Consider the following 24,213-nt stretch of genomic DNA (forward strand, 5'->3'; position numbering starts at 1 on the left):
AGTAAGTCGGAGGTTTCTGAGCCTACAATGGAAAAGGCCTCACATGCGCTTGCCTGTTCTTCTGCTTCTCTGCCACTGTCTGAGCGGAACATAGCTCAGCTATCCCACTGGACCACGTACATCCCAAAGATGAGGACGCACGGAGCAGAGCTGCCTCAGTCAATCGACAGACATATAGTGAGAAGCAGACTTGCCCTAAGTGCTGTAGCTTGAAGCAGAGCCGCCTGGCCAAGCCCAGATCGCCAACCCCCCAGCTAACCTGCAGCTGGGCGAGCAATAACAGACGCTTTAGATCACTTTGTCAGATCGTTGCAGCAATACTAGCCGTTATACCTGGTAACACAGAGAGGTTTCCACTGGGGAAGCCTGGGTGGCTTACGTCGTCAAATTTTTCTTGGTAAAATTATGTTGGTCCAGGTTCCCATCCTTAGTTTGACAAGCCCAAACCCAATTTAAGAGACTAATGTATTTATACATTGAGAAATATCATCAAGCAAACCGAGGTTTGCGTTAATCTGTTGAGCACACATCCTATCTCTGGGCAAGAGATTTCCCAGTGAGCATGGAGTCAGAACAAAAGGGCTTGGTTATAGGGTTTGAAAGTTAAAGCTTTGATAGCTTGTTCTATCCATCTCTACAAGAGAGAGATATCTGTCTGGCAGACAAATATATCACCCTGATAGCGTGCCTGTTATGCTTCACAGTGCTGACACGAGACTGCCAATTTCTAATTTTGTAAATTTCCCTTTTCCAGGCCTACCTTCCAAATGGTGCTGTGGCTGAAACTACTAGTCATCCACCAATATCCATTTTCCACTTCTTTTAGTGAGAGTCCTGAATGTTAACTGGGCAGATGATCTTCCATTTAAAGACTGTTTTCCAGCCTCCCTTGCAATTTGGTTTGTCCATGTGATAAGTTTGGACTAGTGGGTCATCCGCTCCTCTGTGGGTGCTGTGGGTGGGAGCTGCATCCGATGGGGGTTATGTCCAGGAGTGGCAGGTGGGGGCCAAGAGCCAAGAGCCAAGTGAACGGTGGTCCTCAGTGGAGCTGGGAGCTTCAGTAGAGCACTGGAGTAGAGCATACAACCCTGAGTAAGCCTGTCAGTTACACAGCACAGAAGGGACAAATGCTTAACCTTCTCTTTTCCAATATATACCAAAGGGAATGACCTTTGAAAATTAGGGAGGTTGGCAATGGGATCGTGCACATGTGTGTAAGATATAGGAATGTTAAGCCAGCTTTTTTACAGAACAGGAAGTCATTAATTTCTGACTTCAGACATGTTCCAGAAACTGAATAAACCAAATTTTGGAAAATGGATTATATATATATATATATATAATTTTTTTTTTTTTTTTTTTTACAGCAAGAAGACTTTACCATTTTCAGGATTTTTTACTAGTGGTCTCGAGTTGGGGCATATAAAGCCCCTGTTTCTTGTTTATCTGATATTCATGATATAGATCAAATGTAGCAGTTCTGGACATACCCTTCCAATGAAAACAAGATAAAGAGACGTCTGAGAAGTGTTAGATGAGAGTGATGATTGTGTGGCGTCAAATACAGTAGTATCCACCAAGTAAAGTAGACACAAGTGTTCAATAACTGCTAATATTCCTAGAAGTCTGCATATTTAACTTTTATTTCTTTGTTTTAACAAAGTGATCCCAATGATCTTGACATGAGAGAAGGTCGTTTCAAAAGTCAAGATCTAAGTGAGCCATCCTCTTCCATGTGTCGATCACATTAGTCCAAGGCTTTGACCTCCTCTTGGTCTTCCTTATCTGACTCTGATATCACTTTCCTGTCGGCAGTAAGATGAATCAGTTTAAAGACACAGAATTCTGTAGTTGTGAACACCATGCAGCACGGAGACAACTTCTGAAAGTTTCCCTAGTAAAGATTTACTGTCTTGGATTCTGACTACGCATTAGATTTTGCAACCAAGTATAAACTTACAACTGGGAGGAATGGTCATTATGCTGTGAAGTGATTTGAAGGGTTTGGGAAAAGACCGCCTACCCTAAATATATTTTGCTCACCCGAGAGACACACTTCTGATTATCACTGATAATTGATTTCTTTGGATTAACAATTGGTCCTTCTTTCCTTCCAATCAGACCTCTTCTAAAATGCAAGTATTCCTGTGGTGGACAATAAACATATTGATACTAAAACCTTACTGCAAACACCCTTTCTATTTCTAGTTCTTTCTGACAAAAGGGGACCTGGATTATTCTAAGAAGATCTGTTGGAGGAGGATGGTAAAGGTGTGTATTCCTGTGTGCAGGGGGTGTTGGGAAAACAAGAAATGATGGAGGGAGGAAAAAGAGGACAAAAGTATTTTACAATTGTATCTAAAATATTTCAAAAATTAAAAAATGTTTATAACGTACAGTATAAAAGCATCACCTTCTAAATTAGCTAATACTGAACTACATGACTTTATGAACTAAAATTTTTGTTACCAATATTTTCTGAATTCCTACAGGTAGTCAGTGTGCTAGGCATTTTGGATGACCCAGTTTCTCATTGAGCTTGCAATATAGTTGATGGACAAGTCAAAAATACATGAGGGGCGCCTGGGTGGCTCAGTGGGTTAAGTGCCTGAGTCTTGATTTCAGCTCAGGCCATGATCTCAGGGTGGTGAGATTGAGCCCCGTGTTGGGCTATGTGCTGAGCATGGAGCCTGCTTAAGATTCTCTCTCTCCTTCGCTGCCCCCCCCCACTTGTGCGCTCTCTTGCTCTCTCTCTCAGAAAAATACATGAAGAGTTAAGTAATGTAAGAGTTAATGAGTTGAGTAATCATAAAATGTGGTTGCATAGTAGTGTATGGTTATTTGCTGAAAGAACGGTACAGATGGTAACTCAGAGAAGGAAGATGTCCCAGTGAAATGGAATGAAATCTAAGGCTTCAGGGCAGAGGAGGGAAAGTGGGCACAGTGAATACAAAGGAATTAGGCAAACACGGAAGGAATTATCCATTCAAGCTGTGAAATAATGTTTTACTCTTAGGTGAATCAACAGGGGTGATACCAGGAATGTTCTGAGCATTCCTATAAAAATACGCCCAGAAACCTAAGGCACCCGGACTCATCGCTGATGCTATGTAAGTACCAGTCTTCAGCCATTATTTGAATCAGATAAACGCATCTTTCCATTGACTAGTTTTGCTCTACCCTTAGAAGCTGATTCAAATCATCTGACTAAAAAGCAAGAAATTAAACTGGTGAGTGTTATGTAGACAACACAGCCAGGTGATTAAGTGATCTTTTCATTTCTTTTAAAACTTTTAAAAATTACTGTGGATATACTTATTTTTTAAGAGTATTACTTTGATAACATTAAAGGGAGTCAGCCTCAATACCAGAGAGATAAGAATCTAAATTCTCTTACGAAGTGTTCTTTCCTGAATACAGCATGCAAACATATATATTTATCAATTTAATGTTGAGTTAGCCACATTGGTTTTCAGTCATAATATGAAAAATGGAGAGATTCTTTTTCTTAGGGCTTCTTGAATGATTAACTGGTATAAGTGGTTTCCTTAAAACTCTTCGGGACCAAGTGCCTCCTTCCTGCTCTAACATTATTCCAGGAATAAGACTATTAACCCCTCACTGTGAGGCTACAGCCCTTGCTACATGAACCGAAGTTTAGCAACCTTAGGGATGCTTTTGATGGTATGGGAGCCGGTAATCTAAAAGACCTGCTGAGTGCTACAGATAAGGGAGCGAGGTGTGAGGAGGACAGAGTGGAGCTGAGAGGCCATGTTGGCAGGTGAATACGTAGCCCAGAATGGGGAAGGAGGGGAAGGGAGTGTGTACAAAGATTCAGGCTTGATCTGCTGTCACGTTTGACCATTTTACGCTGGCCTACTGCACAGATATGCAAGTGGGTACACAGTCTTCAATGTAGATGAGGAGAAGTTTTATTCAAGGCAAGAAATCTGTAAATACAGTGCGTGGGGTTTTAGAAGATTTGAGGGTAAGAGGCAGAGGGAGTACGAAAAAAAAGTGCTTTTCTATGGGGGGAACTAGAAAGGTTAGAACATATTTGGCAGAAGTAAACTTACTTTGTTTTGTGTACTTTGGCCTTTGGCTTATAAGGAAGGGAAACCAGTTCTTTCTAAAAACAAAACAAAATGGAACTCAGAAAGGACAATTTTTACTTCTTGCACTGACTGACATTTCCTTACTTGAAAAAAAACCTAAGGTCGAATTATCACAGAGTTTATACAGACTAGCTTCTTAAATCTGGAGACACCGGGCTTAGAAATATTCCAGATGAAGGGTATTTGGGGTTCACAGGAGAGCAGGTGTTTGTACACCTGTACATTTATAGGGTGCTATGATTTGTTTTACTATTTTTATTATGTTTCTCTTCATTTAGCATTTGCTTTTGTATGCCCTAAGCAGGATCAATCATTGTAAAACAAAGAGGAGCACTGTAGTAGCCTGTGTGAGTACCCCACAGCTTTCCCACACGGGACGACGACAGCCTGCTGACACCGCCACCTCATTTCTGTCCCAGCAGAGCTGCACACTCCGGAGAACTCTGATGCCTCAAGGATGACCAAACTGCCTGGTGTCTATATCCTGCCCCCACACCAGGAGATCGAAGGCTCTGGACTATGAGTGTTTAGATTTATAGGGACAATCCATAAAACCTCTGAGAATTTGCCATAGTCCCCTCTCCCCAGATAGATTGACCTGAGCGCCTATCAGTCTTACCGAGATCCTTTCTTCTCTTTGTTTTCTTAAAAGTTGGAGAATCTCATCCCTCTTTTTAGCCTGTTTAAAGGGGAAAAAAAAGTGGGTGAGTTTTTTGACTCAATAATAATGCTTTTGTCTGTAAAGGGTAGATTTTTTTGCATTTTCCTTCTGGAATTATTTGGTACGATTTTTAAAAACGCGTTTTCCATGATAGATTCATACTTTCCGTTTGTAATGCAGTCCGTTTCAGAGGACGCTACTTTACAAAATGATGTGATTTTGATACTAATGGAAGGGTGTTTTTTGGTGCCCATCTAATAATCTAATAATAACTTTTATTAAGACTTTACATGAATTATGCTGAGAACTTTATGTACCTTATGCCACTATTTTCTTATAATAACTCAGCAGTGACATTACTATTACCCCATTTTACAAAGGAGGAAACGAAGGTCGAAAAACTTCCAGGCCATTAGGTGGCAGAACTGTGGTTGATCCCAGCTCTGTTTGACCACAAAGCCCCAGCTACTGTCCACCCCACTCAGTTGCCATTGAATAGTTGAGACCAGCAAACTCATACAGCATGCCACAACCTAAGCCCACGACAAGACTCTTATAGCTTACAAATGGAGTCTCAGTCTCTCATGTCTCCTCTGCCTTTAATTTTGAGACATGCAGACTCTCAGGGAAATTTTTCTAAGTGTAACAACGAATTTAGTGTAGGCATGAAGATTTATCAAGATACAGACTATAAAAAAGGGGCAAATATAGATACAAAAATTCTTTCATAAAACCTAGTTATGTTCCGTTTCGGAGACATCCAGGTAGAAAATCGCACCTGCAGCTATTTGAGAACAAAAGAAAGACCTGAGAATCAGACAAATAAAATTTGTACCTTCAAGTTGCCAAATAAAATGAAAGAAACTCTGTTTAGATCAGGGCTAGAGGCAAGAAATAACAGAATAGATGCAGACTTGTCATAGGTAAAAATTCAAAGTCACCCACCCATTCAAATTTGTTGAGCACGGCCCTGTTTTCCTAGGGCTTTTATGTGACAAAGCACCATAAACTGGCCAGCTTAAAACACCAGGTATTTATTGCCTCAAGATTCTGGTCACTAGAAGTCCAAAGTCAAGGTGTCGGCAGGGCCAATTGGACCGTGACAAGGAATTCTCCCTTGCCTCCGCCTAGCCTCTGGTGTGGCTGGCAATCTGTGTCGCTCCTTGCTGGCAACTGTCACTCCAAACTCGCCTGCCTGTGTAGGCACATGGCTTTCTCCCTGAGTCTCTGCCGTCTGGTGGCTGTCTTATTAGGATACCCTCCCTACTCCAGTAATAACTTACCTAATTCCATCGACAGCGACTCTATTTCCAAATAAGGTCACATCCTGAGGAACTGGGGTTTAGGACTTCAATGTATCTTTTTTAAAGGGAGACACATTTCAATCCATAAAGAGCACCTGTGATGTACCATTACCGTGCTAGGGGCTGAACAACGCAGTTCCGCCTGCAAGGTCATTACAGAGAAGAGTTGCAAATATGCTACGATGTGGTTCGTATAGGGTGCGATCAGAGGCCTGAAAAGAGACCCTTAATTCGGACTAGGGTGTGTATGTATCTACGGGGAGACTCAAAGTTGGCCCAGAGGAGACACACTTGTTCCTCCAAGCCGTAGTCCCCAGATGGCAGTAGAGCCAGGATGGGGATGAAAGCTTCTGAGGCAGCGGAGACAGGGTGCACAAGGCGCTGGAGGCTGCTGCATGGCTGAGTGGTTCCTCGGGAGGAGCCCTCAGCCCAGAGCCCCGCAGGGGAAGCTACGAACCTCGGGCGTCCACAGAGACACTGGGGCGGAGGAGCCCGAGCAGGGCCGAGCGATCAGCACCTGGGGCAGGTACACCTGTGCCTCGGCTTCGCCTCATTTTGTTCATGCCGTATGAATCTTGCCTTTATAAGCCTATGCCGTTTTTATGTTGGGACAGGATTTCTACTTTTACTTGAGCTTTAGGCCTCATATGCCACAGTCATTGAAAGAAAACGAATCTGGGGTACTTGTAAACACGAAGCTAAATTTCATAATACCTGTGTACTTGCGAGGGACTGAATAAAATACTGTCTGTAGATAAGGACTTGGGATGTTTTCAGTGTAGGTATTCAAGGTCGGGTTCTTTTCCGGCTTTTCCATTCTGCACGTACTCAGCTGGAATTACTGCTCCCGTGCTGGGATTACATAGCACTTGATACCTTTATTAAGGTATTGATCTTACTGTCCTTGTTTTATCTCATAGCTGCTAACATGACTCTTTCAGTCTATTCATCTTATCCTTCCTCAGAGCTCAGCAGTGCCTTGCAGATGATATTCAATGAATTTTTGTGGAACTGAATTGATCGAGTCATAATGTCTGAATGAAATCATTGCACTAATACACAACTATTAGCCTAAGCAAAAAAAAAAAAAAAAGAAAGAAAGAAAAAGAAAAACGTTTAAGAAAGTGAAATTAAACAATGGATAGTTCTTAAAATCCTCATGAACAAAACTACGTGATTATTTTGTGTGTTAACTACTGGGTAGCCATAGGCAGGTTAGACTGTCATAATGCTTCTCATATACAAATAGACATGTATGTAGTTATGAGATCTAAAATAATAGTAAAATTAAAAATTCATTTGTCTTAAAAAGAGAGAGGTGTTTATTCTATGATTGGTCCAGGCCACATGCATGTTCACGGTAGGACAGTCACACCAGTCACAGAGTCCGGAGTTTGGCCAGCGCTGGGGCACCCGCTTCATGGTGTAGAGTGAGTTCTCACGGCCTGTGCCACCTGACCACAGCCTCCCATTATAGAATTTGTTTTTAAGGGTGGGGGAAGGAACAGTTCTCATCTCCTCCCCTGCCCTTCCTTTCTTGGTAAAAAATTACTCAAACAGATTTTATGGTAAAAAACAAATGCATTTTTTTCTTTTGATTTCAGGTCCTTTTTTATTATAATGGATTTTAGTACCAAATCAGTTTTATAATATAATGCACGAGAAACAAAGCTTTCAAATATGATTTGATTTCTGCTTCCTGGACATGTTTTCTGGGAATGAATAAGAAAACTACTGTAAGCAACAGTGTCATCAGAACAAAAACACTGCCAACTATTCTAATAAAGTCTCTGCCTTGATAACAGATAAATTCAGCGGTAAGAGAAAATCCTTACAATTTACCCTATTAGTAGGGATAAATAATTTACTTGTAACTTTATAACAACAAAAGAATAATCATTTCTAGGGGCACCTGGGTGGCTCCGTGGGTGAAGCGTCTGCCTTCGGCTCAGATCATGATCTCAGGGTCCTGGGATCAAGTCCTGCATTGAGTCTGCTTCTTTCTCTCCCTCTGCTGCTCTCCCTGCTTGTCCTCTCTCTCTCTCTCTGACAAATAAATAAATAAACCTTTAAAAAAATAATCATTTCTAATTGCAGCATTTTGGTTGTGTTCATTAGTGGAATATTATATTTATAAGGCATTTTAGTCATTAAATTTATTAATTCTTAAAATAATATAGGGAGATCAGAATTTATAATATTTTAACATAATATTTTCTTATATATTTATATATTTAATTAATATTATTTATATACTATTCTTGGAAAAATATATTGTGGAATAAAAATTGATTCCAGGAAATTAGGATATGATAATATATACATTTAATATCTCATTGATGGTTAATGATTTTAGTGTCACATCAAGAATTAAATTGCTTAGTTCTCTCTTTTTGGCTTTTCAGAGCCAAATGACTTGGGTTGCTAAACATCTGGGTTTGAATCTCAATTCTGCTGTATGATTAATGGCAAATAATACCTTCACTATCCCTCCTGGTTCCTCCTTTCTTCCCTCTAACTGTAATCACTAACCCACAGGTTAGAGGTTTATGATCCAGAGGAAATCAGAGAGCCACTTTCTGAGCCTTGGCTTTCTCATTTCTAAGGAAGGTTGTTGTGGAAACTGGACATCATGCAAAAACTGCTTACATAGTGCATGGCATACAGTAAATAGTTAAAAATGGTAGCTGTTATTATTATCAGAGGAAATGTTTCTTCCAATGCTTTCAAAATGGGGATGAGTGGGGAAAAAAAAGAAGAGAAGGACAGATTGCCCACCCTCTGTGGACAGGTGTGGAGGATACATGACTCCACCTCTGGCCTACAGGTGAGCTGGTGAAGAGAGCTGGGTGGAAGAAAGGGGGAGACAAGGAGGGATGCCCAAGAGATTATTTGCCCTTGATTATGCAATGCAAATTCCTCTGTCCACGAATTCTCCAGTGTATTATAGACGTTCTCCATAGGTAATCTTCAGATATTAAAGAAACTCTTAAAAAACACTAGACTTTAAAAGAAAGTCTTTCTTCACAAGACCTGGTTCTTAAACGAAAACTCCATTTCTTCTTTGGCTTATGACTGAAATTTTTTGAGTGAAACATTAATCAGAAATAGCATATGTGTCTATTCCTCTGATTACTTATCTACATTACCAAAAGAAATTTTCTCTTGACTACCACAGTATAAGCTGAACTACTGAATTTAATCCTAAGACTATCTTAGAAGAGTATTGATTTCAAAACCCATTCTTCGCCTAATCACCTGGCAACCATCCCAATGCTCAGAGAATCTAGACATTCTTGGAACTAGCATGGTAGAAAAGTATGGAAGCACCTTGGTTCATTGTCAGATGGACCCAGATTCAAACTGTCTTTACTATATTTTAGCTATGTAACTTTGAAAAAGTCACTTACATGTTTCAACCTCAGCTTCTTCATGTATTAAACAGGGGCAATTATGGTACTTCTCAGAGTTGTTCTGAGGATTAAATAAGAATGGGAGTAAAGGACTTATAGTGTATGTGCTATGTAGTTAGTTCTCAAAATATTATTATTACATAATGAGAGGAACAGATGGTCTGAAAGGAAAATAAACACGAAGAAAATAGACTAAAAAATACTGGAGGAAATATATTAATTCACATAGAAATATGAATTCTTTCCATTGACTATAAATGCAATATATGGTGGTGGCACAAATATCAGAAAATGAAAAAAAGCACATAAAAATATTTAAACACATCCACTGCTGCAACTAAATCTTAATATAAGTTTATAATTTTATTTTATTTTTTTTAAGATTTTATTTATTAATTTGATGGAGAGAGAGACAGCCAGCGAGAGAGAGAACACAGGCAGGGGGAGTGGGAGCAGAAGAGCAGGCTCCCAGCGGAGGAGCCTGATGTGGGGCTCGATCCCAGGACTCTGGGATCACGCCCTGAGCCGAAGGCAGACGCTCAACAACTGAGCCACCCAGGCGTGCCTAATATAAGTTTATAATTTTAAAACCTGTAGAAATTTCAGAAGAACATTAAAGGACCTCCAAAATAAGCAATCTAAGGATTTAAACTCATGCACCAAAGGGAGAAAGGCAGCTAGAAAAGCAGCGGGCTAACTTAATGCTCATAACACAAAAAGTGTGCTCAGCGATGGAAAGAAGATAGCAGTCTAGTTAAAAATAAATGGAGACATGGAGATAGGAATGAGCAGAAAGATGCTTAAAGATGATGACAAGCCTGGCTTGCCTGGGACAAGATGTGTGTTTTGGGGAACAGGAATATAAAGGGTAGGATAGTTGGATGGCATCATACTGAGGATATTGACATAAAGGTGACTCTGTTTAAACTTGGTTTAGTAGAAAACAGGAACTATGTTTCTGATTGCAATATAATTTAGAAATAAGAAACCAAATGTCTTAAGAAGACTTCATACATTTGGAAATTAAAAAGCATACTTCTGAATAATTCTTGGGGCAAATTAGAAATCAAAGTAGAAATTTAGAAATACTTAAAAATGGAATAATAATGAAAATACTATATGGCTTGTGAGATGCAGCTAAAACAGTATTTTGAGGGATATTTATAGCTGTAAATACCTTAGAAAAGAGATAAAATGGAAAATTAAGAAACAAGCTAAAAAGAGAAGGAAGGTAGAAGGACAATAAAATCCAATATTGAAGGAAGAATTAATAAAAATCAGTAACTAGTACCACAGAAGCCAAAAATATGATGGAGAATAATAAAGCTGAGTATTGGTTTTTTGAAGACTATTAAAATAGATAATCATTTGGCATAATTATTAAGAAGAAATACAAATAATTAGAAATGAAAAGGAGTAATAACTAGAGCTACAACAGAGATTAAAAAGATGATTAAAAAACACTGAATCCTTTATGCAATACATTTGGAAATATAGATGAAATGGACAATATTCTAGGGAAAAATAACTTAGCAAACTAACTCAAGAAATAACAGGCTCATCCATCTAAAACACAAAAAAATAAACAAGGAAACCAAACCTATGCTACTTATTCAGTTTAGGGTCGTATTTGTTATTTTAATTTTAATGGTGACTCTCATTTTAGCCACCATGTAGCTCATCGGTTGGGTTTGCCTCGGGCTGAACTGGGTCTAATCGCTGTTGCTGTTCACCACCTCTGATAGAGCCTTGGTTTCTGTACTAGAGTCTTTGTCTTGGTTTCTAGGAACTGTTGCAAACGGTCTGTATAGTTGAAAATAGTCCTTTCCCAGTTGATTTCTGATAGGGTTTTGGTTGGGAACTACTGATCCAGACCTTCATCATGACTTGCACAGAGAGTGGCATTACGATAAATTTAAGTACCTTTTATTTACCTGAAGGGTTACCTAACTCTGCCCATGCATTTTTCTTCCATAGTTGAAATTTCAAAATATATTTTCAGTGATATATATATCTATATATATAGATGTATATATATTTTTTAATTTTTATTTTTATTAAATTTTTATTTTTTTTATTTTTGCAGGTGATAAATAAAAATAGGATTATGGGGAAATACTATGAAATCTCCTTAACACTATGGACAAGCCAATCGTGATTGTGTCTTTCAATCAGGATGTGGAAATCTGGGGGATTGTACCTTTTGTGTCTACATCATTTCATAATCTATATTATCATCATTTTACTCCTTTATCAAAGCATTTCATTTAATACTAAAGCTTATTTTATACCCGCTACAATTTTATCTTTCCATTATGGGTTAAAAGAAAACCAAAAGGGAGCAGAGAAGATAAAACAAACTTTCATTGAGTAACTGCTGGGTAACAGGCCCTGTGTGAGGGATTACTCATTTAATCCTCATGACACAGTGAAGTGGGTGTTATTATTATCACTGCTTTACAGATGGAAAGAGCTCAACCACATAAAAATTAACCACTTTTCTCAGGTCACTTAACTGGCAGGACCAAGGATTCAGACTCATTCCCAATACTGTTGGTTTGACTCCATATCCCATGCTTCTTTTGCTAGACCCCTTCAAACACATCCTTGAGATTTGGAACACTTACACACACACACACACACACACATACACACACACAGAGTGACAGGTGGTTTCTTCATTTAATCTTCATTTTGAAAATGAAGAATTAATAATTAGGATTAGCCATGGTGAATAAGACAAGTATAGTCAACTCTCAGAAAATATTATATTCTAGTAGAAAATGATATTATGCGAATACACAGAGTGGGGAGCTTGAGGTCAGTTTTGATCAAAGTTTGTTTGTTTTTTGGTATCATGTAGCATTTTGCCAAAAGTGTGTTAAACGGTAAAGAATAGTTGAATTATAGTAGTATTTTTTTTTTCAAGTAGGCTCCATGTTCAGCACGGAGCCCAATGCGGGGCTTGAAATTATGACCCTGAGATCAAGACCTGAGCTGAGACCAAGAGTCGGACACTTAACCAACTAGGCCACCCAGGTGCCCCAATAGTAGTACTTTTAAACTGATGAGGCTTCTCTCTCTTTTTTTTTTGAGCTTTCTAAGATCTTATTTAGTATAAATTAAATATATGATAGAATTTTTTGATGAGAAGTTAACTATTAAATGAGAATTACGTTCCAAATTTAGAATATTATCTAGGCAGAGCCAAGGCTCTATGGTTTAACAGAGGTTAAGAACGTTATCTGATTTTTTTTTCTTGAGGCTCCTAAATTTAATTTTTAATTCTATGCCTATGATTAGGAGTCCAATAGGAGCACTAGGGAATTTCAGTTCTTAGTCGACAGATGTAGTCCTCAGCAGGTTCCATTTCTCTTCCACATTACACGTGCCAACTTGAGGAAGGTGAGAATTATCATTGGCTTTAGGTAAAATTATGCATCATCAATAAAAAGTCTCACATCTGGGCTTGATTCCAAAAGGCAGTATGTACCTGCCGGCTTGCTGATTTTGATAACGCTTCAATGATGAATTTCCTCTATAACTTTACTGCCATTCCCCGTGCCTATTAATTGAAATCTGCTATGTAGATTCCACAATTTCCATATAGTATAGTAAGATACAGAACCGTTGGATTTCAAATGATCTACTATATACCTTAAAAGATAGCCTGAATAACCAGTGAAAAGGCTTTCTCCAGCATGAGTTTTCAGAGGTAAACCTAGCAACAGCAATCTATGAGAGAGGATGGAGGATGCCAGAGGATTATTGACTAGAGAGAGAATGCTGACTGGCAGGAAAAAGATGCATATCTAAGCACCTTTCCATACCTCCTGGAAAGATTGATCCTGGCTCAAGGCCCAGCTCTGATATATATAATTTTCATTTAAAAATGACAGCTTACTAAAATGAGAAAAACATATCCGTCATTACATAAGGGGGAGTCAATACAATTTTTCTTAAATGTAGATTTCAATAAAATATTAACTTATCCCTTGTGAAGAATAAAAAAATATATTTTTCTTGGTTCTGCTACATATTTTTTCTTAGTTCTGTACACATATTTTAATAGAAACCAACAATAATTACCTGAAGAGTATAGCTCGGGTTTTAAAACATTTGCACAAAATAAGTGCATGAAAGTGAAAGTGATTTTAAACTGATTAATGTTGCTTTAAAAGGCACTTATTTTTAAAAAAGCAATAAGTGAGTTTTGAATTTTAATGTTGAGAAAAATAGCATAAAATGAACATTACATTTTAAAATTCAATAGAGTATATACGATTGAATGATATATTATTGATGATTCAGTCTAATTACCAAGGCTTATCTTCCACAAACAAATAACTACTGAGTCCTTAAGGTTTTCATCATATCAATGCATACAGATAACCTAATGGGTTAATAGCACTGACCTCCTCTTTTCAGGTGTGTCTTTCCTGTCTTGCCCATTAGGCTGTAAGAAGGAGGGGGTGGGGGACTCCCAAACCTCATTCTGGCCCTACTTCCCCGAGGGTTTCACGCCTATCTGACAGCTCCACCAGCTCATCTCCAAGGCACCCCAAATGTTAAGTCCCAGCTGAGTTTTTAACCCTCTGCTTTCCAACAGAACAAAACAAAACAAAACAAAACAAAACAAAACAAAACCAAACCCCTAACACCAATGCAACACCTGACCTTTATCCAGTGTCCCTTGTGTCAGACGGTGGGACCTGTTGTGCAATCCAGAGAACTAGGGGTTATCTTTGATAGCTTGCTCGGCCTCACCTTTCATATCCGATATAGAGTTTAAGCCTTAGTTATTTTACTTCCTAATTCTCTAATCCACTTTTTCCTAACCCAAGCTTATCATCGCCCCCCAGCTGGATGACTGCGATGGTCTGCTCTCTGGTTTGCCCCCTTCCGCTCTGGCTGCTTTCAAACCATTCTTCGCTCCGTCATACATCTCTTAGTGGAAACCATTCTCCATCTTATAGTCTCCTGACCTTTCCAAATAAATCCAATATTATCGACCCCCAATGTAAAACCCTTCAGCGGCTTCTTACTGTTCTTACCATGGCCTACCCTTTGCATTACCTCGCTGGCCATTCAGCTTCTGAAAGGCCCTATGGCTTTTGAAGCATAGGATCTCTGCCACGCTGCCTCTGCTGTCTGGAATGCTCTCCCATTGCTCCCTCCACTCCTGCTTCTGGCCTAATTAATGCCCACTCCTCCTTCAACAGAAATCCTTCCTGTTCCCTTCATTGGATCAATACTGCCCTATTAAATGTTGTCCTAACATCACATATAATTCTTTCACAAATCTCTCTCTCCCTGACTAGACGGCAAGTTTCAAATAAGGATAGAGTTTGTATCTTTAAAACATGTTGACTCCACCATTGGACTCTAGTGCCAGGTACATAGAGGTACTCAATAAATATTCGTTGAATAAATCTTGCCCAATTCTTCCAAATCAGACTCTCCTAACTTTTCCCTTATGATTTATTTTACTATGTGGCTTTGCTTGGCCCTTCTTGCCTGACCTTAGCATTGTCCCTTCAGCTTTAAGCCTGAACTTGCCTACATCTCTCTTTTTTTTTTTTTTGAGATTTTATTTATTTATTTGTGAGAGAGGAGAGAGACAGAGACAGAGAGCATGAGCAGGGGGAGGGGCAGAGGGAGAGGGAGAAGCAGACTCTCTGCGGAGTGGGAGCCTGACGTGGGGCTCAATCCCAGGACCCTGAGATCATGACCTGAGCTGAAGGCAGATGCTTAACCAACTGAGCCACCCAGGCACCCTGCCTACATCTCTTTTAAGGCTACAGAGTTTTCAGCTGCTTTGGGCAAACATTCAGCTTGGCCCCGCATGACCCTATATTTCAGTGTAGAGCCTTACCTGTATGGAGTAAGACCTACACAAAGTCCAATTCAACCTCATATTATAGGCTAGTGTCTGTCCCTGAACCAAGTGTTTACATGATGTCTACAGGCAGCATTTATGGTCATAAACTCTACAGAATGCAAAGATAATATATAAAATATTATAACCACCATTAAAAACGATCTTTTTTCTGTTTTTAGTTATTCAGTGCTCTAAAAATATATCCTTTATAATAAAAGTTTCAAGGTTTAGATAAACTATCCTAAATAACAGGTAAATTTTTTCTAATAAATTACCAAATTACAGTAACAATGAAAATACACCTTTATTTATCTAATAGAGTCAACTGTAGATCGATTTATTTTTTTGAGAGAGAGAAAGAGAGTGAGCGAGCATATGAGTGGGAAGGGCAGAGGGAGAGGGAGAGAGAGAATCCTAAGCAGGCTCCATGTTCAGCGTGGAGCCTGATGCAGGGCTTGCTCTCACGACCCTGAGATCCTGACCTGAGCTGAAATCAAGAGTCAGACACTTCATCAACTGAGCCAAATTGATTTTTGAGCATTTTTTTGGCTTGGCCAAGAAAAATTACCCCAGGTCAACTTTTATCTTGTATATTAATGGCTTTAAAATAGTTTTCTGGGTAATGGCAGTAAGGGAATAACACAACTGTTTAGCAATGTCATTGTTAGGGGGGAGGATTTATGCTTCTAGGACTTGGCTTTCTTTTTTATAACCAAACCTCTCTCTTGTATCAAAGTTCTAGTATATGGAAAATAATCTTGTCCCCTGCTGTTCAATTTCTTGTTTTGCCTAGTAGCCCAGATATTCTGGGATAGTGGTCCTGCCTTATTTTCCACAATTGTATTCTAATTTCCATGGCAAGATTTCTCTTACAGGCTGTTGAACCTTTGCACCATGACCTTACATTTCTCTGTTGCCTTTTCTTGGTATCAATTCCTTTGGAGAACATACAATGCTCATTGACTATGACTTTGTTCTGTGACCTGTGGACCGTATTTCCACTACTGTCTTGTCATTAATTTTATTTTATTTTTTATTTATTTTTTTTGTCATTAATTTTAAAACATACACAATCCTTTTGGGCTTCATTCTTCATTCAATGGTTTCATTTAATCATGTTTTACAAGGAGATAATTAGTATGGGTTCTTGACCAGTTGTATCTTAGGGTTTAAAATGTTTTTATTCTGTTCTTAAGATGAATGTATATAGAACATAAAGTGCATAAATCTCTGGAAAAAAAAAGAAAAAGATGCTTTGGGGACTTGTCCAACTCTGGGGCTGGGTCTGTCTTGGGCAATGAATTCGCCTATATGATCCCAAATCTCATCTATTTGATCCCTTTCCCGAAGTATGTTTTCATGGACTGTAGAAGTTACAAAGAAGATTAAGAGGGGAACCTCATCTATCAATGAAAATGTTTCTTTTTTTTTTTAAGATTTTATTTATTTATTCGATAGAGATAGAGACAGCTAGCGAGAGAGGGAACACAAGCAGGGGGAGTGGGAGAGGAAGAAGCAGGCTCCCAGCAGAGGAGCCTGATGTGGGGCTTGATCCCACAACGCCAGGATCACGCCCTGAGCCGAAGGCAGACGCTTAACCGCTGTGCCACGCAGGCGCCCCAATGAAAATGTTTCTTGAGTTTGAATAATGTTTGAAAACAAAGTGTACTATAGATAACATAAGAGTAATTCATATTTATATAATCTAATTATCATTTGCTACCAAATATTTGCTTGTTACTGTGAATGCACACTCTATTTTTATGATTCTTTCACTTGAATTCTTTGACAAATTAGGAACAACAGGAATTTAAATGACTATCTTTTGTTGGTGAAGGAGAAACCTACCGTCTCCTAATGGTATTTACTTTATGGAGGAAAAGGAACTTTGTTAATATTGCATAAGACCATATCAAAACTAAAAAAAAAAAAATGCGAGATAACACTGTTACTGAGAAAATCTAGGTTTGTCTGGGAAGCCAATTCTGATCAATTTGACACCAAAGAGGATTTTCTTTTATCTGAACATCCTGGCAATGACACTGAGGAAATTTCCTACCTCTTTGGTTTGGCTCTATGAAACTGACTTATAATGAGTCTGAGTATCCCTCTTATTTCTTTGAATGTGTAGGATAATGGAGAATAACATTAAAGTTTTCCACTTTCATTTTGTTTCATAAATCAGTAACTAAAAGTATTGTAAAGCTTCTTAGATTCTCCTTTAAGAATCTTCTCATAGCACGACTTCTTCTGGGTCATGGAAGTGCTGTAGAGCAAGCTCACTTTTGAGGAAGACTTACACTATAGTCAGTCTTGGTTGCCCAGGTTGTGTGATAGGATGGATTAAAACCCCATTCCCAATAAAGAGTATATCAGGGATGTTGTTTGGTAGATTGCATAATTTCTTGTAAAAATCTTTAGTTTGTATGCATTCATGTCAGAACTTTGATTCCAGATGGATGTCTCCAATATGCCATCTATATATGCCTTAAAATACTGCTCTGATCTCTTCTTCCTTCTCCCAGCAAATGAATTATTTATAATTCTTTTCATAAAGAGATAATCACCTAAAGAGCTTTCTTAAAGGTGGCAAAACTAAAAAGTAAATTAGTTTTATGATTTCAAAAAATTAGCTGACTATTCATTTATTATAATGTTTTCAGACTACTTTAGAACTCTCAAAGGAAGAATAATAGTCTAGCATAGTGCTATAAGGTTTCCTTTATGGACAGAGTAAGCCATTTAATCTTGACAGACTCAACTGTTTTTGATTTTCTGCCATGGATATCCATCAAAGAAATAGTAGTTGTGATTAATAGCATTTTGTCCACTAACCAAAAGCATTTATAATGTATACCTGGAATACATTCCAAAATGGAGGATAACATTACAGTTGGAAAAAAGTTCAACAACCAAAAAATCAGTATCAATTGGGAAAAAAGGTTTTTATGAAGGTACTTTTAAGACATATGGAAAAGGAATTTTTAGATTTTTCATTAGTTTTAAGAAAAAGTAGAAGAAAAACCTTTAGGAGAATTGATGGGAAATACTTTTTCCCATTTTAAGATGAAAATCATACGAGGTATTTACTTATCAATGTGTATGTCTAAAATATGTAGAAGATTCTCTGAAATTGAATAGAGCATTGTAAATTTTCTATTAGCTAAAAAGAACCTCCCACCGCCACTTACTTTCTGCCATTGAAAATTCTAGAATGGTGAGGGCAGCAGGGCAGGTAGAGTGCTACAGACCTAGAAAAACAGTAGTACCTAAAAATGGACTCTACGTTTTCATAATTACAGGGAGTCACATTTCCTCCCACAACACAGAGACCCATGAGATAAAAGTAAAACTGAGAAGTGATGTGCTAACATGCTCCTCAAGCCGACTTGCAAGCAGATTAGCTTTGGGGAGTATTCTTGCAAAAATTATCAGCCTAGAAAAATTTGCCAGATGGATACATGTCGGAAAGGCAAAACAAAATGGAATTATCATTGTATAGAGCATATGTTCGCTCATTAATTCATTCAATTATGCATTTATTTATTCAATCTACAAATATATATTGAGTTCCAATAACCAGAAAGACACTGGGCTTAAGCATTAAAAAAATGATCTCCATCCTCATGGAGGAGAAGAGAATTTACCTTTGTTAAAGGCAAACTGTGGCTGCATGTAACTTACATCAACTCTGCCAAGTTTTTTTTTACATTCCTCCTTTTATATCTGAGGAAGCTGAGCCTCACAGAGTTAAAGAGGTTGTTCGAGGTCATACAAATAGTAAGTGGCAGAGTCAGACTTCCAGACTTGCTTTGTTTTTGAATCCACTCCACCAAGGTGCCTGTCATCTGGCAGGAAAGGCGGAAGCATGCACAGCGGCCCGTAACACAGACCAGAGACAGACACGAATGCGACCAGAGAGATGGAGGGGACTTGCTGGAGGAGCGCGCAGGAGGAAGCTCTTCATTCTCTTAGTCTCTAGGTCACCTCTCCTGGCCCAGAGAAGTTGGCATTTGAGCTGGGCCTTGAAGGCAAATGGGGAAGAGCATTTCAGGTACGGGTTGAAGCATTTCTTCAGGTTGAAGAAAGAGCTTATAGTGTCACAGGTCTGGGAACAGTGTTTCTCATACTTGTTTTATTCCTACTACAGTTTTATATTTTTGGTTATCTGGCAGCAGACCCGAATAGTGCCATGGCCGGCAGTCATTATAATACGATGAGTCTCATGGGCTTTGGAGTTAGAATAGAGCTTTGAATCTTGGCTCTGCCACTTGCCACTTGTGGGAACTGGAAAATCATTTAGGCTGGTTTGATTTAAATGGGGAGAATCATCAGGAGGCTATTTTAAGGAGAATATGAGTTGAGATATGTAAGTTTATAGCACATGGTACACGCAAACTAAATTGGCTCTTATGACTATCACAGGACAATAATATCTGAGGATATCTGTAGCAGCACTCAGTTCTTGCAGGATTCTCTTGCCTTTTGTACCACGGCATGTCTGAACAGCATTCTACTATCAGTACTGACTAAGCTCTCCTATGTACTCACAAGGCATACCTTCAGTGACATTCTGTTTCTTTCCTGCTGGCTTGCTGTTTTGTTGGGCTTCTTCTACTCTCAACAAACAGAATCTTCTTCTTTACTGCATTGCAGGACCCACTCGACTTAATGTACAATTTGGCAGATAACACAGAATAATGTGTATATTTAGATTCAGCAAAAACTATTTTATCCACTCACTGCTTCGATAGCACATATGGGGAGGATCCAGAGTGTGCCCTAGCCTAGTGGTTGAGAACCAATGGTCCAGAGTGGGCTGCACTGGGGAAGGGGAAAGGGTGCAGGGGAAGGAAAAAGGTGGTAGGAGGAGTCAGTCAGGTTATGGGCAGATTGGAAAGAAACTTAAATACCGTGCTGAAGGATTTGGAATTGATCCTGGAGAAATGGAGAGCCAAGGGAAAAATGAAGGTAGGTGGATAGGTTGAATTATGGCCCCAGCCATTCCTATGTTGAAGCCCCAACTCTGTGTGTAACTGTATTCTGAGATAGGGCTTTTAGGGGGGTAATTAGGGTTAAATGAGGTCGTAAAGGTGGGGTTTTAATATGATAAGATTAGTGTCCTTATAAGAAGAGGAAGAGACACCAGAGTTCTCTCCCTGTGCCATGTGAGGACCCAGTGAGAAGCTGGCCATCCACAGGCCACGAAGAGAGGTTTCATCAGAAACCAACTATGGTGGCATCTTGATCTCAGACTCTCAGCCTTCAGAACTGGGAGAAGATAAAATTCTGTTGTTTATGCCACCCAGGCCGTGGTATCTCGTAACTGCAGCCCTAGCACCCTAATATAGAAGGAGAGAAGCATAACTGGACTTGGGTTTTAGGAAGCAAACTAGTGCACTGTGGAGGACGGCTTTGCATAGTCTTTGTCTAGTCAAGTCTATATGTTCTTTGAAACTCAGCTCCTTTGGGAAGATTTCTTGATTCCTTAAGTTTCATTTTGATGTTCTTCAATGTGCTCCTGCAGTATTGTGTGCATATGCGTCTGTCATAATGATGTATCATAATTCTTGACTTTAATTGGCTGTCTCCCACCAGACTCTAAACTTGCGATCAAGGACCACGTTACCTTTGTATTCTCAGCATCTAGCATGGTACTTGACGCTTGGTACTTCTCAATGAGTATTTATAGAATTAAATAATTAACATAGAAGAACTCGAGGCAAGGAAGCCAGTTCTAAGACTACTGATAAATAGCTCATTAGCAGAACATCCACTTGTAACTCACATCATCTTAACTGTTTGACAAAACATGATGAGAATTGACAATAGTGTGTCTTTAGTCTTTTATTTCTAATGTCTTCCAAAAATGAAATTTAAAAGTGCTGAGGAAGTTGATTTAGTTGAATTCACTAAAAATTAGGCTCCATCCCACCCATTAAGTCCCAGTACAAATACATAGTGCCCAATATCCTCAAGAATGAAGAAAATGCTGACTATAATCACCTCATTTGTTTGGAGGAATCACCAATAGTCTATAAAGTGAATTAATGTGATCAGCAAACACGAATGCATTACTCTGTGATCTGTGTAGAATTCCCGACAGTCGTTCAGGGTTTGCCAGAGTATCCAATGATTAAAGACATTAGGCCCAAGTGAGTCTTCTATCTTTGCTTTTATAGTACAAGAGCAGTTACGGGAATGGAACTTATCCATTAACCAAACAAAACGTTCCTATAAATCATTGTGTTAATTGCAGAGTTAATGTCTGTGCCCGTGTCATGAAAAGCAAACAAGAGACATTGCCAAAAAGAGATGTGTTCTGTGGCTTTGACTATGCTAATTTGTTAAATTTCAACCTTTAGTCAAAATGGTTCTAGATGACAGACTCATTCCTCCAATCTTTTAGTTTTGACTTATTTAGCTGGTCAATTCTATTTGATTTTTCCAGTTACTACAACATTCTTAGAATATTGTATATGGTTGGGGGCTTTATTGGATGTAAGGTGTGTGAATTCGTTTTCTCCCATTTCCCTGACACTCCTGTTCCTGTATATCCTTGGGCTTTTGCAGAGACTGAGAATAGCCAAAATTTAATAGAATTTTTTAATTTTCAATTAAAATTCTAATAAAGTTTCTCTAATTGCTCAAGCTGATGTACCAGAAGTAGAAAAATTTTACATATATGTGTTTAAAATAATAACTGGGATTATTTAGAAAATAATGAATTTCTAATGAAAATCAGATGACCTTCTGAAATATTGGCTTACCTTTTGGAGATACTTTTTTTTCTCCTCAGATTCCTGAATCTTTATGGTTTCAGCAGTGACACCTGTAGTCTCTAAAGGAAATAAGGTCAAATTCAATCCGAAATAATTTTAACATGATTTTATAATAATGTTGATATAAACTGGGATAAATGTTAAAAGGTAACAGAGTAGGAAGGTAAACACAAATACCGACTGTCCTGAAACTTTACAAACCGATTCATAAGTTATTGGAGACTGAATTCGTTAGCTATGGCTGAAGGGAACCTCTAATCTCTTTAGAAGAAGAGTAAGCCTGAGTCCAGAGACAAGAAAAGGTCTCTCAAGAAAACATATTTGCAGTAAAAGAGTTTCCAATTTCTACATTTCTATTCAATGTGTTAAGGGAATTTAGACATTCTCCTCTGGATAAGTAGGATGGTCTCTGAGACAGGGTTTTGGGATGCAATTCACAAAGTTATGCCAAAGTGTAAAGATGTCTCCTTGTTACCTATTTTCTGAAGGATCTAGGAATCAGGATGTTGAAATGCTGAAGACTTGGTACTTACTGTTTTTCTCAAGGCTAAAAGGCTGGAAGTAAATTTTCTCGAAAATATACAAAAGGGAAGTGAAGAAATTATTGGAAAGACCACAGCATTGAAGATATTTAAGTTTTCTATATTTCTCGAAAATATACAAAAGGGAAGTGAAGAAATTATTGGAAAGACCACAGCATTGAAGATATTTAAGCTTTCTACACCTATAAAAATAGCATAATAACAGTTTCCATATCTCAGGCTTACTAAGGTTTTACAGGTCTGGGGACTTGGTTCCTAATATTGATTCTGCTTTCAACTTTCTCCGAAGCTTTCATGTTTGAACTTGGATATGTAAACAACCACCCTTCACACCCTTTCAGTCAACGTATAACGTTTCCCCCAGATTATTCTATACTGTTTAGCCCAACAGATGCCGTAACCTCAGGGATACTTTCCGATGTGGTTTTAGATGTAACACATACACCACTGACGCTTTCCGGGTGGAAGGACTGCTGAGAAGTTAAAAACAAAACAAAACAAAAAAACCCGTTTGTATAGGGTGTTTAGACCTTTGAAAGGAAAGGTTCTTATTTTAGAACTAGATGGGGCGGTTGCTTGTGGGAGCGGCTCTGGTGTCTTGCAGAGGTTGGCTGTTGATGGCGGCCTGAGGCAGCTACTCACCGGGCGGACCGCGCCTGGAGGGCCGGGCCACCGGCAGGCGCTGACTGCTACCTCGGGACAGCACCAGCTGAGATTCGTTAGTAGGATACATCGAGGCCGCGATCCAGAACTGCTTGGCCAGGTTGGCGTCCTGTGCCGAAGTCCCGGTGAACACCAGTAATCCCTGGGGGCAAATTTCAACCGACTCCTTGTGGCTGGGAAGCCTTCCGCCAGCCCCCGTTTCCATGGCAGCTCAGGACGCTTCTCTGCGTTGCCTCACTCTGCCCCCGGCCCCGCCCTGCGGAGAACCGTCGAGCTGGCCACCACCACCTCCAGCAGCCCTTCGATTCCCCGGAGAGAGGCTGGGCTCCAGCGCGTGCCTGTGGGCTATCTGAAGCCCACTTCTGCGGTATCACAGGCTTCGGGACCGGTCGAAGCCTTGGCGTCGAGATAGGAAGAGTCAAACATCGGGTTTGGGGTGGTTCTTGTCCTGTTGGGAGTCAGGATCAGTACTTGAGCTCTCTCACCACCTCAGTCAGCCTTCAACCCACCGCCCCTCCCAGCTTCCTTCCCCCCAAATGTATCTATATATCTAAATAAAGCTTTTCATTCTTAGCCCTACCACCCCAACCCACCTCTCCTTCCACACCAGATTGCCACAGCTCAGCTCGCCCTGCGTGGATAGTGTGGTTGAAGAATTCAATAGGGCAGCTAACACCCTAGTCTATGGGAGCCAGAGCCCCGAACCGGGGAAATATCTGTGTATAAAGTTTTTGCTGCACATATTCCCCCTCTGCCCCATCCTTTAAATCTCATGGAAGAAGCTGAATTTAGATTCTAAGTGCATTTACTAATCAGTCCCACTAAAAGCTGCCTGCACTGCAACAGTCCTAA

At 39.3% G+C, this 24,213-nt stretch overlaps 1 protein-coding gene across 1 annotated transcript; it reads right to left on the minus strand.

Annotated features, from left to right (window-relative positions):
- Nucleotides 1-20,156: 20,156 nt before the first annotated feature.
- Nucleotides 20,157-23,566, minus strand: HOATZ (HOATZ cilia and flagella associated protein). Its single transcript, XM_087868034.1, has 4 exons — nt 23,336-23,566; nt 22,690-22,729; nt 22,145-22,215; nt 20,157-20,198 (listed from the first exon to the last, which is right to left on the minus strand). The coding sequence occupies exons 1-4, from the start codon at nt 23,564-23,566 to the stop codon at nt 20,157-20,159; spliced, it is 384 nt and encodes a 127-aa protein (XP_087724160.1).
- Nucleotides 23,567-24,213: the final 647 nt, after the last annotated feature.

This window comes from Ursus americanus, chromosome 16, assembly GCF_024610735.1.
Source record: "Ursus americanus isolate L20-20 chromosome 16, mUrsAme1.1.p, whole genome shotgun sequence".
Lineage (NCBI taxonomy): Eukaryota > Metazoa > Chordata > Mammalia > Carnivora > Ursidae > Ursus > Ursus americanus.

Excerpts from the sequence above, each read along its gene's own strand:
- HOATZ (XM_087868034.1), bottom strand. The coding sequence starts at position 23,566 with ATGGAAACGGGGGCTGGCGGAAGGCTTCCCAGCCACAAGGAGTCGGTT. Across the intron at positions 22,730-23,335 it reads GGCGCGGTCCGCCCGGTGAG|GAGAAAATTTACTTCCAGCC; the intron begins TAGCTGCCTCAG and ends TTGTATATTTTC. Across the intron at positions 20,199-22,144 it reads AAAAAAAGTATCTCCAAAAG|TGCAGCCCACTCTGGACCAT; the intron begins GTAAGCCAATAT and ends CCCCTTCCCCAG.